The sequence below is a fragment of the Bos mutus genome, chromosome 22, assembly GCF_027580195.1.
Source record: "Bos mutus isolate GX-2022 chromosome 22, NWIPB_WYAK_1.1, whole genome shotgun sequence".
Taxonomy (NCBI): Eukaryota; Metazoa; Chordata; class Mammalia; order Artiodactyla; family Bovidae; genus Bos; species Bos mutus.
The window spans coordinates 51,130,252-51,143,375 of record NC_091638.1 but is presented as its reverse complement, the minus strand read 5'-3'; the positions used below and the strand labels follow the sequence as shown (position 1 = coordinate 51,143,375).

Here is a 13,124-nt window from a genome sequence, read left to right as displayed (position 1 = left end):
CATTTTAGAGTGTACCAGTAGAAGAGTTGTAGTAAATGTAAACAAGTGTACAGCCATCACCACAATCCAAGGTATAGAACATTTTCATCAGCCAAAACGTTCCCTTATATCCATTTGTAGTTAGTCCCCTCTCCCAGCCCCAGGAAACTGCTGATCATCTTACTGTCTGCACAGATTTGCCTTTCCTAGAAATTTCATATGAATTGAATCTTATAGTATGTAGTCTTTTGTGTCTGGCTTCTTTCACTTGGCATGTTTTCAAAGTTCATCCATGCTGTATCACATGTCAGTAATGCTTTCCTCTTACTGCCCAGGGAGGATTTTCCATTTTATGGATATGTACCACATTTTGTTCATTCATTCCTTCATCAGTTGATGAACACTTGGGTTGATTCCAGTTCTTGGCTCTTATGAAATATGCTGCTGTGATGGTTTGTATAACAGAGTTTTGCATGGACATGTTTGCATTTCACTTGGATAAATATCTAGCAGTGGGATCGCGTTTAACATTTTAAGAAACTGCCAAACTGTTTTCTGAGGAGACTCTGCTATCTTACATTCCCACCAGCATTATGTAAGTGTTACAGGTTCTCCACCTGCTTGCTAGCACTTAGGTATTGTCAATTTTCTGTATTTTTCTGTATTTCTAGTGAATGTGAAGTAGTATCTCCTAGTTCTAATTTGCATTTCCCTAATGACTAATAATGTTGAGCTTTTTGAGTTGTGTGAGTTCTTTATGTGTTCTGAATTAAGTTCTTTATCAGGTATATGATTTGCAATTATTTTTTCTGTTGCAAATCATATATTTTGTGGCTCGGCTCGTCCATTTTCTTAATAATATCTTTTGAAGAATGAAATTTAATTTTGATGAGCTCCAGTGTATCATATTTTTTCTTTTAAGGATTGTGCTTTCAGTGTCATAGCTAAGAAATCTTTACCTAAAAAACCAAGATTGCAAAGATTTTCATCTGAAAGTTTTATAGTTTTCAGTTTTATTTAACAGTGTGAACTACCTTGAGGTAATTTTTCTGTGACATGAACTAAGCATTTAAGTTCTGAGTTTTGTATAATGATGTTCAGTTATTCTGGAACCATTTGTTGAAAAGACTGTTTTATCATCTGTTGAATTACATTGGTACCTTAGTAGAAAATTAATCATAAGTGTATGAGTTTACTATTCTGTTACATGGATCTATATATATGTCTGTCCTTAAGCCAGTATCCCACTGTCTTAAATACTGTAGCTTTATAGTAAGTCTTGAAGTCAGATGGTGTAAGTCTCTTCAACTTTGCTCTTTCAAGGTTGCTTTGGATATTTGGGGTCCTCTCCATACATTTTAGGATCAACTATTAATGTATACCCTAACCCCTGCTTTGATTTTGATTAATTTTGATTGCTGTGTTCTGTCTCTAGCTGCGTTGTCCATTATGGTAGCTGTGATCACATGTAGCCACTGGGCATTTGAAATGTGGCCAGTTGGATTGGTATGTGCTATAATTCTGAATACAATGGACTTTGAGCAATTAGATGGAAAAAAAAGATGTTAAATGTAGTTCATTAATAATTTTCAGTGCATTAACATGTTGACATATTTTAGATATATTGGGTTAAATAAAATATATTTATCAATACATTTTAGTTTTATCAATAAATTTTAATTTTTATTTGCCACTATGTAGAAACACATTTGTGATTTTTATGTATTGGCATTCTATTTTTTTAACCTTACTAAACTTATTAGTTCTACTGGTAGTTTTGTGTCTTTTTTGTGTGTGTCCTTTTTTTTGCCCCCCATGCCCTATTAGGGCCTTCAGCACAGTGTTAAATGAAATGATGAGAGTGGTCTTCCCTGTCATGTCCCTGATCTTAGCATTCACTGTGTTGTTACAGAGTATAATGTTTTCCTTAGACACCCTGTATTAGATTTAGGCAGTTCTATTTTTCTTCCTAATTTGCTAAGAATTTTTATCTTGAATGATTCCTTGATTTTGTCAAACGAGTTTTCTTGTATCTACTGAAATTATCATTTCGGTTTTTTTCTGCCTTTACTTTGTTAATTCAGTGAATTGCCTTAGGCGTTTTCACATGTTAAATCAGCCTTTTATCAGGGTTATGTTAGCTTCATAAAGTGAATTTGGAAGAAGTATTCTTTCCTGCTCTCGTTTATGAAAGTGTATTCAGAAATGGAAAAAAGCCTCATACATAAATAAGACTTAATTTTCTTATGACATGTTGATCTTACAGAAGCGCAAATCTGTCTTGAACATGACATGGTCATGTGTCCTTCCCAAGTCATTCGTCTATGTGGCTATCAGTGGTTGTTTATCACCCTTTTTGGAAGAGGTTTGACCTCATTATAGGTTCTTCTTGGGGGTTTCCCTGGTGGCCTAGTGGTTAGAATTCCGGGCTTTCACCACCATGGCCCGGGTTCAGGGAGCTGAGATCTCACAAGCTTTGTGGCACAGCCAAAAGTGAATGAATGAATGAATACTCCTTCTTGATAACGCATACATACGTACATATATAGATACTTCTAAGTCCTTCTTGGTAATACATAATCCTAACTACTCACAGGTTGTTAGTTGCTTGATCAAAACAGTCCAGCAGTCGTTTGTCTTGGTTCTGCTGGAAGACTTTTGCTCTCCGCAGTTGAACACATAAGAAATGAGTGGAAGACCTTCCTCAGTTACAGAGTGGCAACTGTGATAGATTCAGAGTGGATTGCCAAGCTCTTTGAGCATTGCGCAGGAAAATGGTGTGAGTACTTGGCTAGTTCTTTCCTGAGCTTAGCTGTCTGCACTCTGAGAATGACGGACTTTTATCTGTAATGTTTTAATATCATATATTTGTCTTGGCCCTCTTGCTAAAGGTAACTTAAGTAGCGCCCCCTCCCCCCACATCACCTGACATCTCTTCCTCTGGAAGACCGCTGCGGGTGACAGTGGGTGGTGAAGTCAGTTCTCTCCTGTGGCCCAAATCAGGGAGGAGGTGGCCTCTCTTTGGAGACTACCTGTTAGCATAAAGTCTTCTAGGTACTCTTCTTAACCCTGTGCTGCTTTTTGCTCAGAGGGCCCTTTGTATCCTGACTTCCCTGTAGATCTTCCTCGGTGTCCATTACGGGGCAAGTGCCGTCATTCTACATTTTGCTTTAATTAACGGTCTCAAAATTCCTTCACATTCATAATGGATTAATTGGGGGAAACTGAGTCCTTGGCAGTCTGTGATACACTGTGGCCATACTGTGGGCAATCACAGTGCCTCCTGTAGGAGACTGGTGGGAGGTGCGTGTGCCTACAGTGTTGTATGTATTGATGTATCCTCAGCAGTTGGCTTTGAAAGAAGAGATGGACATCTATCCACCTTAATAAAGTGCTAGACATGTATATATTGATGTATCCTCAGCAGTTGGCTTTGAAAGAAGAGATGGACATCTATCCACCTTAATAAAGTGCTAGACATGTATATATTGATGTATCCTCAGCAGTTGGCTTTGAAAGAAGAGATGGACATCTATCCACCTTAATAAAGTGCTAGACATGTATATATTGATGTATCCTCAGCAGTTGGCTTTGAAAGAAGAGATGGACATCTATCCACCTTAATAAAGTGCTAGACATGTATATATTGATGTATCCTCAGTACTTGGCTTTGAAAGAATAGATGGACATCTATCCACTTAATAAAGTGCTAGACACATTGCTGACTCGATGGACATGAGTTTGAGTAAGCTCCAGGAGTTGGTGATGGACAGGGAAGCCTGGTGTGCTACGTACAGTCCATGGGGTCGCAAAGAGTCGGGCACGACTGAGCGACTGAACTGAACTGAGACACATCCTCTCTTCACATTATCAGTTCTCACCAGAACTCTGCTGGAATATTCTGAGTTGGTCATTAGTGGACTTGTAGTCATCGGTAAAATTTTCAGTTTCAGCGGAGGCCTGTGTCGTATTCCATACATGGAGGGGCTGCACCTGGTATGCTAATTCTGAGGCTTTGTTGCTGTTGCTAGTGCTGTTGAGATCAAGGGATCAGACCAGGTATGGTGTTGAAGTTCTATTTCTTTGGGAAGGTCAAGAAATTTCATTTTGGGAATTGCCTGGCGGTCCATTGGTTAGGACCCCCTCTTCCACTGCAGGGAAGTAAGCTCCCACAAGCGGTGCACTGCAGCCAAAAATAAATGAATAAATACATCAAATCCAACAGTATAATTTTCAGGTTGTAAAAATATAGTTGTAGCCAAAAGCTATTCTCAAGCAAATTTTAACATTTATACCAAATACTTTGTCTGAGTTTTCATGTAGTCTTTATGGATGAATAGTTTTGTTATAGAGTCAGAGGTTTTAACCAGGGGTGAGTTTTGTTTTGTTTTGTTTTTCTGGGTTTATATAAGAAGTTCAAGCCTGGAGAGCTTCTGCAAGTAACACGCCTACCTGGAGGTGCCCGTGTATGGCCTCCTACAGCAGCTTCAGCACATAAATCATGTTAGGGACCTACAGCTCTTCTGCTTACTTTGGGTTCTAGGTCCTTATTTACTGTGGACAGGATGGTTTTGTGTAAGTTTGAAATCAAACTAATTTCTTTGAAGGGTTGCTAATGAAAACAAAGGTTGAAAAATCGAAAGATCCAGGAAATTGTTTAAGACTCTAAGAGTCTGAACGTAAAAGATAAAACAGAACCAAGAGGAAGATTTAAAAAATCAAGCCTGGACCTGCAGTAGAGAGGAATGTATGCATTTCTCAAAATGTAAGAGCACTCTGAAAAAAAAAACTGCATTATAATTTGATTTCTTTTTTTCTTCTTTCTAGGTATCTCATTCAGTTGCTAAACTTATATTAGTTAATTTCCACTGGCAAGTTGCCGAGATACTGGACAGGTAAGGTGTTTTGGGGGAGGAAGAGACGGCACTGTCTGTAACTTCTCTCTGCCTGCCCACCCAGTGGTAATAATTGTCTGTGTTATGGAGAATATCCTTAGTGTGCAGATTACATTTTTAAAACACTGGGTCATATTGTATAGCCTTTTTTCTCTCAGTATATGGTGAACATTTTCCAATGTTTTCAGCATATTCTTTCTGAAACCCCTGTTGTTGGACAGTGAAGTTAGGTCAGAGTTTTTATGCCGTCATTAATGTTAAATCAGTGCTCTTCTAGATAACACTTGGCAATATCTCCAGTTATTTCTTTCAGACACATCAAGTGGGATTAATACATCATGGCATAGTGCTTATTACCTTCAGAGAGAAAGGTCAGCTCATTTACCACCATACCTCCAGAACCGGAGCTCTGATTCCCTTTATGCTTTTTGTTTTGTAGATACAAGTCTAATTCTGCTCAGCTGCTCGTTGAGGCCCGAGTTCAGCCCAATCCATCAAAACATGTGAGTGTCCCTTCCTGATACACGTGGCTTTTGCTGTGGCTCACACGGTTATTGAGAACCGTCTTACTTTGTTTATCGTGCAGCATCCCCAAGATACTTGTTCCAGTATAGGCCTAAATCTTCCATTTCCGACGTCATTTGGAAATTTTCCTCATAGGCGAGGAGTGCATCACTGCCTGTGCTCTCCAGCCTCACCCGTCTCCTGCACTTACATATAGCCTGTACTCTGTCCCTGCCGTGTTCTTGGGGTGCCCGTTCACTGCATGCCTCTTTAACTCTGCTGGTGCCTTCCTTGGCGGGGAATGTCCAGATCCTGTCCCCATCTTTGCTCGTGAGAATGGAACTCACCTTTAAAGACCCGAATCCAAGCCATCTCTCCCAAAACCTGTCTCCTGGGAACACTTCCCTCCAAACTCCTTTAATTATGTCTTTCAACCTTTACATGTACATTGCAGTGATTCACTCATATCTTTTAGCTCCCATAGTAGACTGTAAGTGCTTTTTAAGTTTAGGAATCGTATCCCACAGTGTATAGCAATTTCCTGTTGCTGAGAGTTCAGTCAGCATTTGTCAAATGAATGGGGGAGAATTAGGGCTCAGATCACCACATAACTTACACAGCCTCTTAGAGACTTTCCAGGAGCATACTAGACAGAGTATGGTCCTTTTCCTCAAATTATTTTCTGTATCCAGTGAACAACAAGAACCTCATGTTGGGTTTTCACTGGTTTGTGGCTTTGGCTGGTGTCCCCAGACTGTCTTTGCCAGTTTGTGTAGCAGAGAATGGGTTCTGGAGCTATTAGAGGCTCACACTTCAGCCCCTAAGAACCTATTGGTTGGGTTTATAGTACTTGTTGAGAAGCAACTCTGTGCCATGCTGAATGAGGGCAGTTTTCAAAAGAAACCCAGTAGCCTCCAAAAGAAGGCAGATTGAATGACCTCTCGGGACCTTGACAGTTCCGAAATCCTGGTCTTTTCAGCCTGACCTTATACACTACTGTAAGATCTCATTTCCATCTTCTCTCTCCCTCTCTAAATCTAGGGGTTCACCAAGCCTAGCTTCGCTACCACCTCCTTCGGGAAGCCTTCCTGATAATATTTTTTTCCACTCAGAACTGGCACTCGCAGAGCCCACACGTGGCAGTTGAGTTCTGACCCTTGTTGCAGGCTGGCTCACGTCCCTGTACCTCCCTCTAGGTGCCCCCGGCCCACTCCCCTCACCACTGCGCAGTGTGCATGCAGTTTGTGCGGAAGGAAAACCTCCTCTCTCTGGCCTGTCAGCACCAGTTCTGCCGCAGCTGCTGGGAGCAGCACTGCTCCGTGCTCGTCAAGGACGGTGTGGGTGTGGGTGAGTCCGCCGTAGGGTTCATAACCGGCTGGCGGGAACTGTTTAGCTTCAGCCCTGCCCCTTCTGCTACTCAGGTTTTCTTGTGAGCCTAACTGAAGTTTTCAAAATCAGAACCATTGGTTTCCAAAATGTCAGTCTGAACAACGGCAAAGTTTACCCTAGGCCTGAGCAAGATGCAAGAATTAAGGCTAATGTTTGGACGTTTATGTAAATGCTGGTGTGACAGCAAGGCTGCCTTCTCTTGCCTTTTGGGAGAACTGTCCTCTAAGCTGCCTACCTTGTCTGTCTTGATTCTCAAAGTGGCAGCCATACCTCAGAAACTCCTAGAGGGTTTACTGTGGTTTAGGTAAGCACAAATCAGACTTAGTGATGAGTTAAAGGAGTCTTTGTTAAATTATGACTCCACGATATTAACATTAGCATTATACCTGTAAAAGCTCACTGTGTTGACGCAGTCACATGCACATAATAGTAAACGTCACAAAACTAAGTTGTAAGTCAAGAGCCCGCTGGGATTTTTTAAGCAGTTTTTTTAATTGGTGCTCTTTGTGATATATACTATTTAATTGGTCTTGTTTTTGTTGTTTGGTTGGTTTTGGTTTTTGTGGGGTTTTTTTTGTTGTTGTTGTGCCGTGTAACTTACAGGATCTTAGTTCCCTGACCCAGGGCTCTGGCAGTTAGAGTGCCAAGTCTTGACCACTGGACCATCAGGGAATTCCCTATCATTTTAAAATTTATAATATTATTTTAGATGCATCACATTGATTTCTCTCTTCTTTGAATAAATTCTGATGCTTCCGGGGTTCCCTGTGTAAAACGTGAATTTGTTGGGTGAACTCAGCAGGTACATTATAGGTGTGTCTTTTGTGATACAGTTGTCCATCCGGTTGTCTTTGTTCAACAGGTGTCTCTTGCATGGCTCAGGATTGCCCACTTCGAACACCAGAGGACTTCGTGTTTCCATTGCTGCCCAATGAAGAACTGAGAGATAAATACAGGCGCTACCTCTTCAGGGACTATGTGGAGGTATGCCCAGCTGCTGTTGTGCCTGGTCTTCCTGAGCCTCCTTTCGATCAGATGCTTACCAGTTACTGTGCAGAGGAGGCTGCCAGCAGATGCTTTCAATCTGAAGAAAGAGCTGCACAGCTTTTAAAAAGTTTGAAAACTCTAGAGCACTAGTAAATCCCAAGTCTGTTTCTTCCTCACTCTGTATCCTTTGACCCCTTAGATTCCTTCTCTGAGCCTTGGATTCTTTCCTGTGTAGAATGGTCAGGCACACCCGCTTTGTGAAAGTGAAAGTCGCAGAGTCATGTCTGACTCTTTGCAACTCTGTACAGTCCATGGAATTCTCCAGGCCAGAATACTGGACTGGGTAGCCTTTCCCTTCTCTGGGGGATCTTTCCAACCCAGGGATCAAACTAGGTCTCCAGCATTGCAGGCAGATTCTTTACCAGCTGAACCACAAGGGAAGCCGTACCCCCCCACCTTCCGCAGAGTTACTTAAACAAGCTATTGTATGTGGGGGGGTAAACATAAGTCAGGCATATCTCAGGAGTTGCTGTTCTATTCCCTTCACCTTGTGATTCAGCCCAAATAAGGGGTGTTGCTTCTTGGGCGATTTGGCAATTTGTTTAAGTTCTTAGAGTGGTCAGTTTTGGAGTCCTTCCCCTCTGTTGGGCTACCTGTTCAGGCTTGCTGGCTCCATGCAGCATAATTTTGATCTTTGCCTATTATTCCTAAGCTTATTGGATTGACTGATGGTCTGGGTTGTCTCATGCACAGGCTGCAGGAAAAACAAAAGGCCTTGTTCCGGGTGCTGTTTGCCGCCTTTGGTAGATGCCTGAGGGTTGTTGAGCCCCTCAGAGTCTCATGCACAACTGACTGGGCCGTGTTCCTCTCCAGCCCTAGTCCCTGTGCACTTTCATCTCAGAGACTCGATTCTGTAGTCCATTCTGTCATCTAAGCTTAGGTCATTCCGGTGAGTTGCTCCTTGGTTTAAGCTAAACATTCAAAGGGCATTTTCAGGACCTGCCTAATGTCTGGTCTTCATGACATCCATCATGAATTCCTGTAGCCCCTTGATGGAAGAACAGGAGGCGTTTGAGTACTCAGGGAGGTCTAATTTGGAGGCACCAGCTAGGGGACGTCCTCATTGTTCCCCCCTTGGTGTGTTCACAGAGTCACTACCAGCTCCAGCTATGCCCTGGTGCAGACTGCCCCATGGTTATCCGGGTACAGGAGCCCAGAGCTCGCCGAGTACAGTGCAATCGGTGCAACGAGGTCTTCTGGTAAGAGTGAGTGTGGATGCCGAGCAGCCCTGGCTGGTGCCTTCTCCTCCTCTCGAGCATCACTGCTGTGGCTCTTGTGAGGGCGGGGCTGGGAGAGGCAGGGCCTTTGGGCCAGAAGAGCAGCGCTGTTCCACGTGGGCAGATGTTTGATGATACTCTCTGGAGACAAGAAGGAGACACAGACTCTTAGAGGATGTGCTGGGGTTTATGCTACTAAGACTCAGGGCCCAGAGACTGCATGTCTGTGTGGAGGTAGATCTATCTGCACAGATAATTCACATATTGCCATATATGAAAGCTCCAGCCACCAGCACTTTAATCTTTCTCTCTGTTGGCCATTCTGCTAATTTTATAACACTGCAATTCATAAACGTGGTTTACATCTATCTGGGGTTTACTCTATTCAGTGAACATGATGGAACTAGCTGAAGCATACTGAAGGCTTACCAGCGGAGCCGCTCTCTCCTGACCACTTTCCCTTCATTGTCACAGTGACTGTGTGTGATTGGTACTGCTGTTCCCCTTTCTTATACGTGAGGAAAGCGAGGTGTAGTAATGGCAGAGCCTTCATTTAGGTCCAGAAGAGTCACAGTGGGGCTTCAAGGAAAGTAGGGAGAAAATGGGGTCCGTGTGCATATGTGCCTGCCTTTCAAGGCACGGTCGAGGGAGTCTGTGACTCAGCAAACGTTAAGAAACACCAGTGTGGTTGCTCTCCACCCTTTGTGTCCTACGTTAAGGCTTTCTTTCCCTGGGACATATGGTAGGCTACCTGCCTGAGAGCCTTTAACCAGAAAGTCACATTGGCTTGGACAGAAGGGGAATTAAAAACACAGGAGCCTGGCCTGATGAGTGTCGGGGTTTTTCTTTTCTGATTCTAAGTTTCGGGCATCGTCAGAGGTAACGTGCCCCTCACAGACTGCACAAGTGCCGACAGTGTGCATCCGGTGGGTACCTCAGACTCGGACAAGCCAGGGCTCCCAGGCCTGGATCTCACTCCTGCCTTGGGTTGGAGTTGAGTCCTCTTCTCGGAATACCCTCCCCGAGCCCTTTGAAAAGCTGAGTTCTGAATTTGATATCCTGTTAGGAAGGATTGACATCACCTAAGATATTTAAAACAAATGTCTCATTTGGGTTTATTGAGAGAAGTCCCCCCAGGACTTCAGAATAATCCTGGGTAAGTCAAGGTCTCGGACGCCACGAGAGGTGACATTTTACCTCTTGGAAAAGCTCTAATTCCAGATCTGTTGGCTTGGACAGAAGGAAAAGGAAAAACACAGGATCTGACCTAACGGTTATCTTTTCTGGTTTTAAGTTTCAAGTGTCGTCAGATGTATCACGCCCCCACAGACTGCGCCACAATCCGGAAATGGCTCACGAAGTGTGCAGACGACTCTGAAACAGCCAACTACATTAGTGCCCACACTAAAGACGTAAGGACTGTATCTTACCTGTCCTGGGTCTGCCCTCCCTAGTGCCACCCAGGGCCACGGGGCTCGTGATGGAGGTGGCAGACCCTTGCCCCGGCACGGCAGAGTTTGCAGCAGTTGATTTTAGCATGCACCAGGCGCTTTTCTTTTAATGAAATGCTGAAATGCTTGGAGAAGTTTGACCTCAGGAAAACTCATTCGAGAAAAACTAGGTTTTACTGAATGCCTCCCCAGCATTAACAGCCCTGGGAGGGAGGTGGTTGACAGCCACATCAAATGAGTAGCAAAACTCTAATGCAAGCCCAGGCCTGCCCAGTTCTCATTCTGGAAACATCCCACGGGAAAGCATGGCCCGCAGCCCCTAGAGTGGTGCATGACTCAGCACTCGGGGCCCTCGCCGGTGCCAGTCACACACTGAAGCGAGGCACCCTGCAGTGCAGCTGTGACCATGACATCATGAAGTAAGGTCCTCTTCATGGCCATGAAGCACCCGGTGTCAGACTGGTCCCCACTGCTGTCATCTCCCAGATGGGAGCGAGCTTTAGAGGTGATTTCCGTGCCCTCTTCTGGAAGCCGAAGTTCAGGCAGGCTGAGCGGGTCCCAGTCCAGGGTGGCAGCTCGTAGGCTGCGCTGGTGTTCCTCCCAAGCCGGCCAGTTTTTTACTGACTCAGCTTGAGCTTAATCCAAGCAGCCTCCTGGCAGGGACAGATGGTGGCAGACTTAGCGCGGCTCAGCTTGGAGTGTTTCAGGGCCAAACCTGCTGACCTCATTTCCTTGAATTGCTGTTCCAGCCTCAGCGACCCGCCACATTTAAGTGAGAGGCTCCTCCCCAGAAGGGCTCGCACGATGAGCTGCTGGGCACGGGTGCCAGGAGCTTTGTGTAATTTGTCTTAGAACCGGCCTGATGGTGCGTGAGCCTAACGGCGCCCTTCTGTCTCCTCAGTGTCCCAAGTGCAACATCTGCATTGAGAAGAACGGCGGCTGCAATCACATGGTGAGCAGAGGCCTGTGCGTTTTGCTTGTGTGGCCTGAAGTCTTTGGTCAGCGTGCCCTTAACATGTTCTCTTCTGTTTCCCTCCGACAGCAATGCTCCAAGTGTAAACACGGTGAGTCCCAAGCTTGCTGCACCAGGCCCAGCAGCACAGTCTCTGTTTCTTGTGCACGGGTCTCCACTGCTTTTTTTCCCCCACTGCTTTTATGATACAGTGATCAAACACGGTGGCTTCCGTCACTTACAGTCATGAGGACCAGAGTACAGCAGCTCTAGGTTTGCTGATTTATTATTTCTTGGTCCCTTAAATAATCCCGCTGCCAACTGTGGGATGACTCTTAAACCCTCACGTATCCTCAGTCATCCAAGAAGAAAGTTTTAGTGTGTTCTTTGATTTTTGCCAAGGCAGGTAAGTAGCATGGGGCTTTTCTGTGCTGCCTGACGGACACTGTTTAGAGCAGGCTGCCCATGGTTCTCCTGGAAGCAGTCAAATCCTAGTTTGCCTTTGAGGTTTTATAAAAGTTTTTAGAGAGGGTTTCTGGCCTCCTTCATCTGGCCGGTGTTCCACAGAACCGTTGGTTTTGCTTTTCTTCCTGCCAGCTCAAGTAAAGAAATAAAACTCCTTCAGGTAGAATATGTGTCCAGATAGACTTCTTCCACAGCTGCTGACATGCCACCCAGCTGGCCCTGAGAGTTTCTTTTTGTAAGAGCCTGGCCACTGCTGTCCCTGGGTCCTCCCAGGATCACACTGTAATCAGAGTAGTCAAGGCGAGGTTTTAGACAGGAACGGTGATGCCGAAGTGTAGAATGAAGATAGGCCAAGAGTAGCGGCGTGTTTCCTCGGTGAAATTCCACCCTGTCTTTTCTGTGTGTGTTTGAATGAGAGGGACGTGCACGATCCACCTAGAACAGTGCGTAAGACATGCATACAGTTTAAAGAGAAATGCCCATGTGCACACCCCAGCACCCACCCCAGTCCTGGTACTGAAGAGTCCTCGGTATGTCCTCTCCCCATCCTTTACTGCCCAGGGTTAACTACCATACCTCGCGTTGCTGAATAGTTTTACCATCTGGATGGGCAACCCTAAGCAGTGTAGCAGTATTTAAGACAGTAGCAACCACAACCTAGCTGACTGAGGCGAAAGCCGTATTGCACTCTTCCCTGAAGCCTTCCAGGAGAAGAGAAGTGAGCGACTTCTGGGTCTCTCGCTTTGGCTCTAGCTTCCGCAAGTTTTACACAAACCCCTGTGCAGAAGTCAGTGAGCCAGCTTATGACAGTGAATCATGGGAAACAGTCTTTACTGCTGTCTGGGTCTCTGGCAGAGTCAGAACACACAACCATGATTGGCCCCTGTCCATTAAGGCACAGTAATTGTTCAGATATATGACGCCCATAGGGGATCTCTGTTTTCCCCCCTTGGCTTCCTCAGTGTGGAAACAGAGTCATAATTCTGGGCATAAACTATAGGGTAGCAATGGGTTTGATAAAAATGTGCTTTTTCTCTTTTTTTGTTGTTTTTTGTTTGGTTGGTTGGTTTTTTTTTTCGGTCACACTGGCTTGCAGGATCTTAGCTCCCCAACCAGGGATTGAACCTGGGCCCTGGCAGTAAAAGCACTGAGTCTTGACCACTGGGGAATGCCCATAAAAATGTGCTTTTTAAGGAAGAAAAAAAGGGGGGAAAGGCTTCATCCC

At 44.6% G+C, this 13,124-nt stretch overlaps 1 protein-coding gene across 3 annotated transcripts in view; it reads left to right on the top strand.

Moving 5' to 3' along the window:
• The window catches only part of ARIH2 (ariadne RBR E3 ubiquitin protein ligase 2), a 39,472-nt gene that overhangs the window by 20,348 nt on the left and 6,000 nt on the right, over window positions 1-13,124 (top strand). For all 3 annotated transcript variants that reach the window (XM_070359890.1, XM_070359888.1, XM_005909357.3), the window contains 8 exons: window positions 4,807-4,874; window positions 5,314-5,377; window positions 6,575-6,725; window positions 7,630-7,751; window positions 8,904-9,013; window positions 10,326-10,443; window positions 11,384-11,434; window positions 11,525-11,546. In XM_070359890.1, coding sequence (XP_070215991.1) covers window positions 4,807-4,874; window positions 5,314-5,377; window positions 6,575-6,725; window positions 7,630-7,751; window positions 8,904-9,013; window positions 10,326-10,443; window positions 11,384-11,434; window positions 11,525-11,546 — 706 coding nt within the window. The remainder of the gene's footprint in view (window positions 1-4,806; window positions 4,875-5,313; window positions 5,378-6,574; window positions 6,726-7,629; window positions 7,752-8,903; window positions 9,014-10,325; window positions 10,444-11,383; window positions 11,435-11,524; window positions 11,547-13,124) is intronic.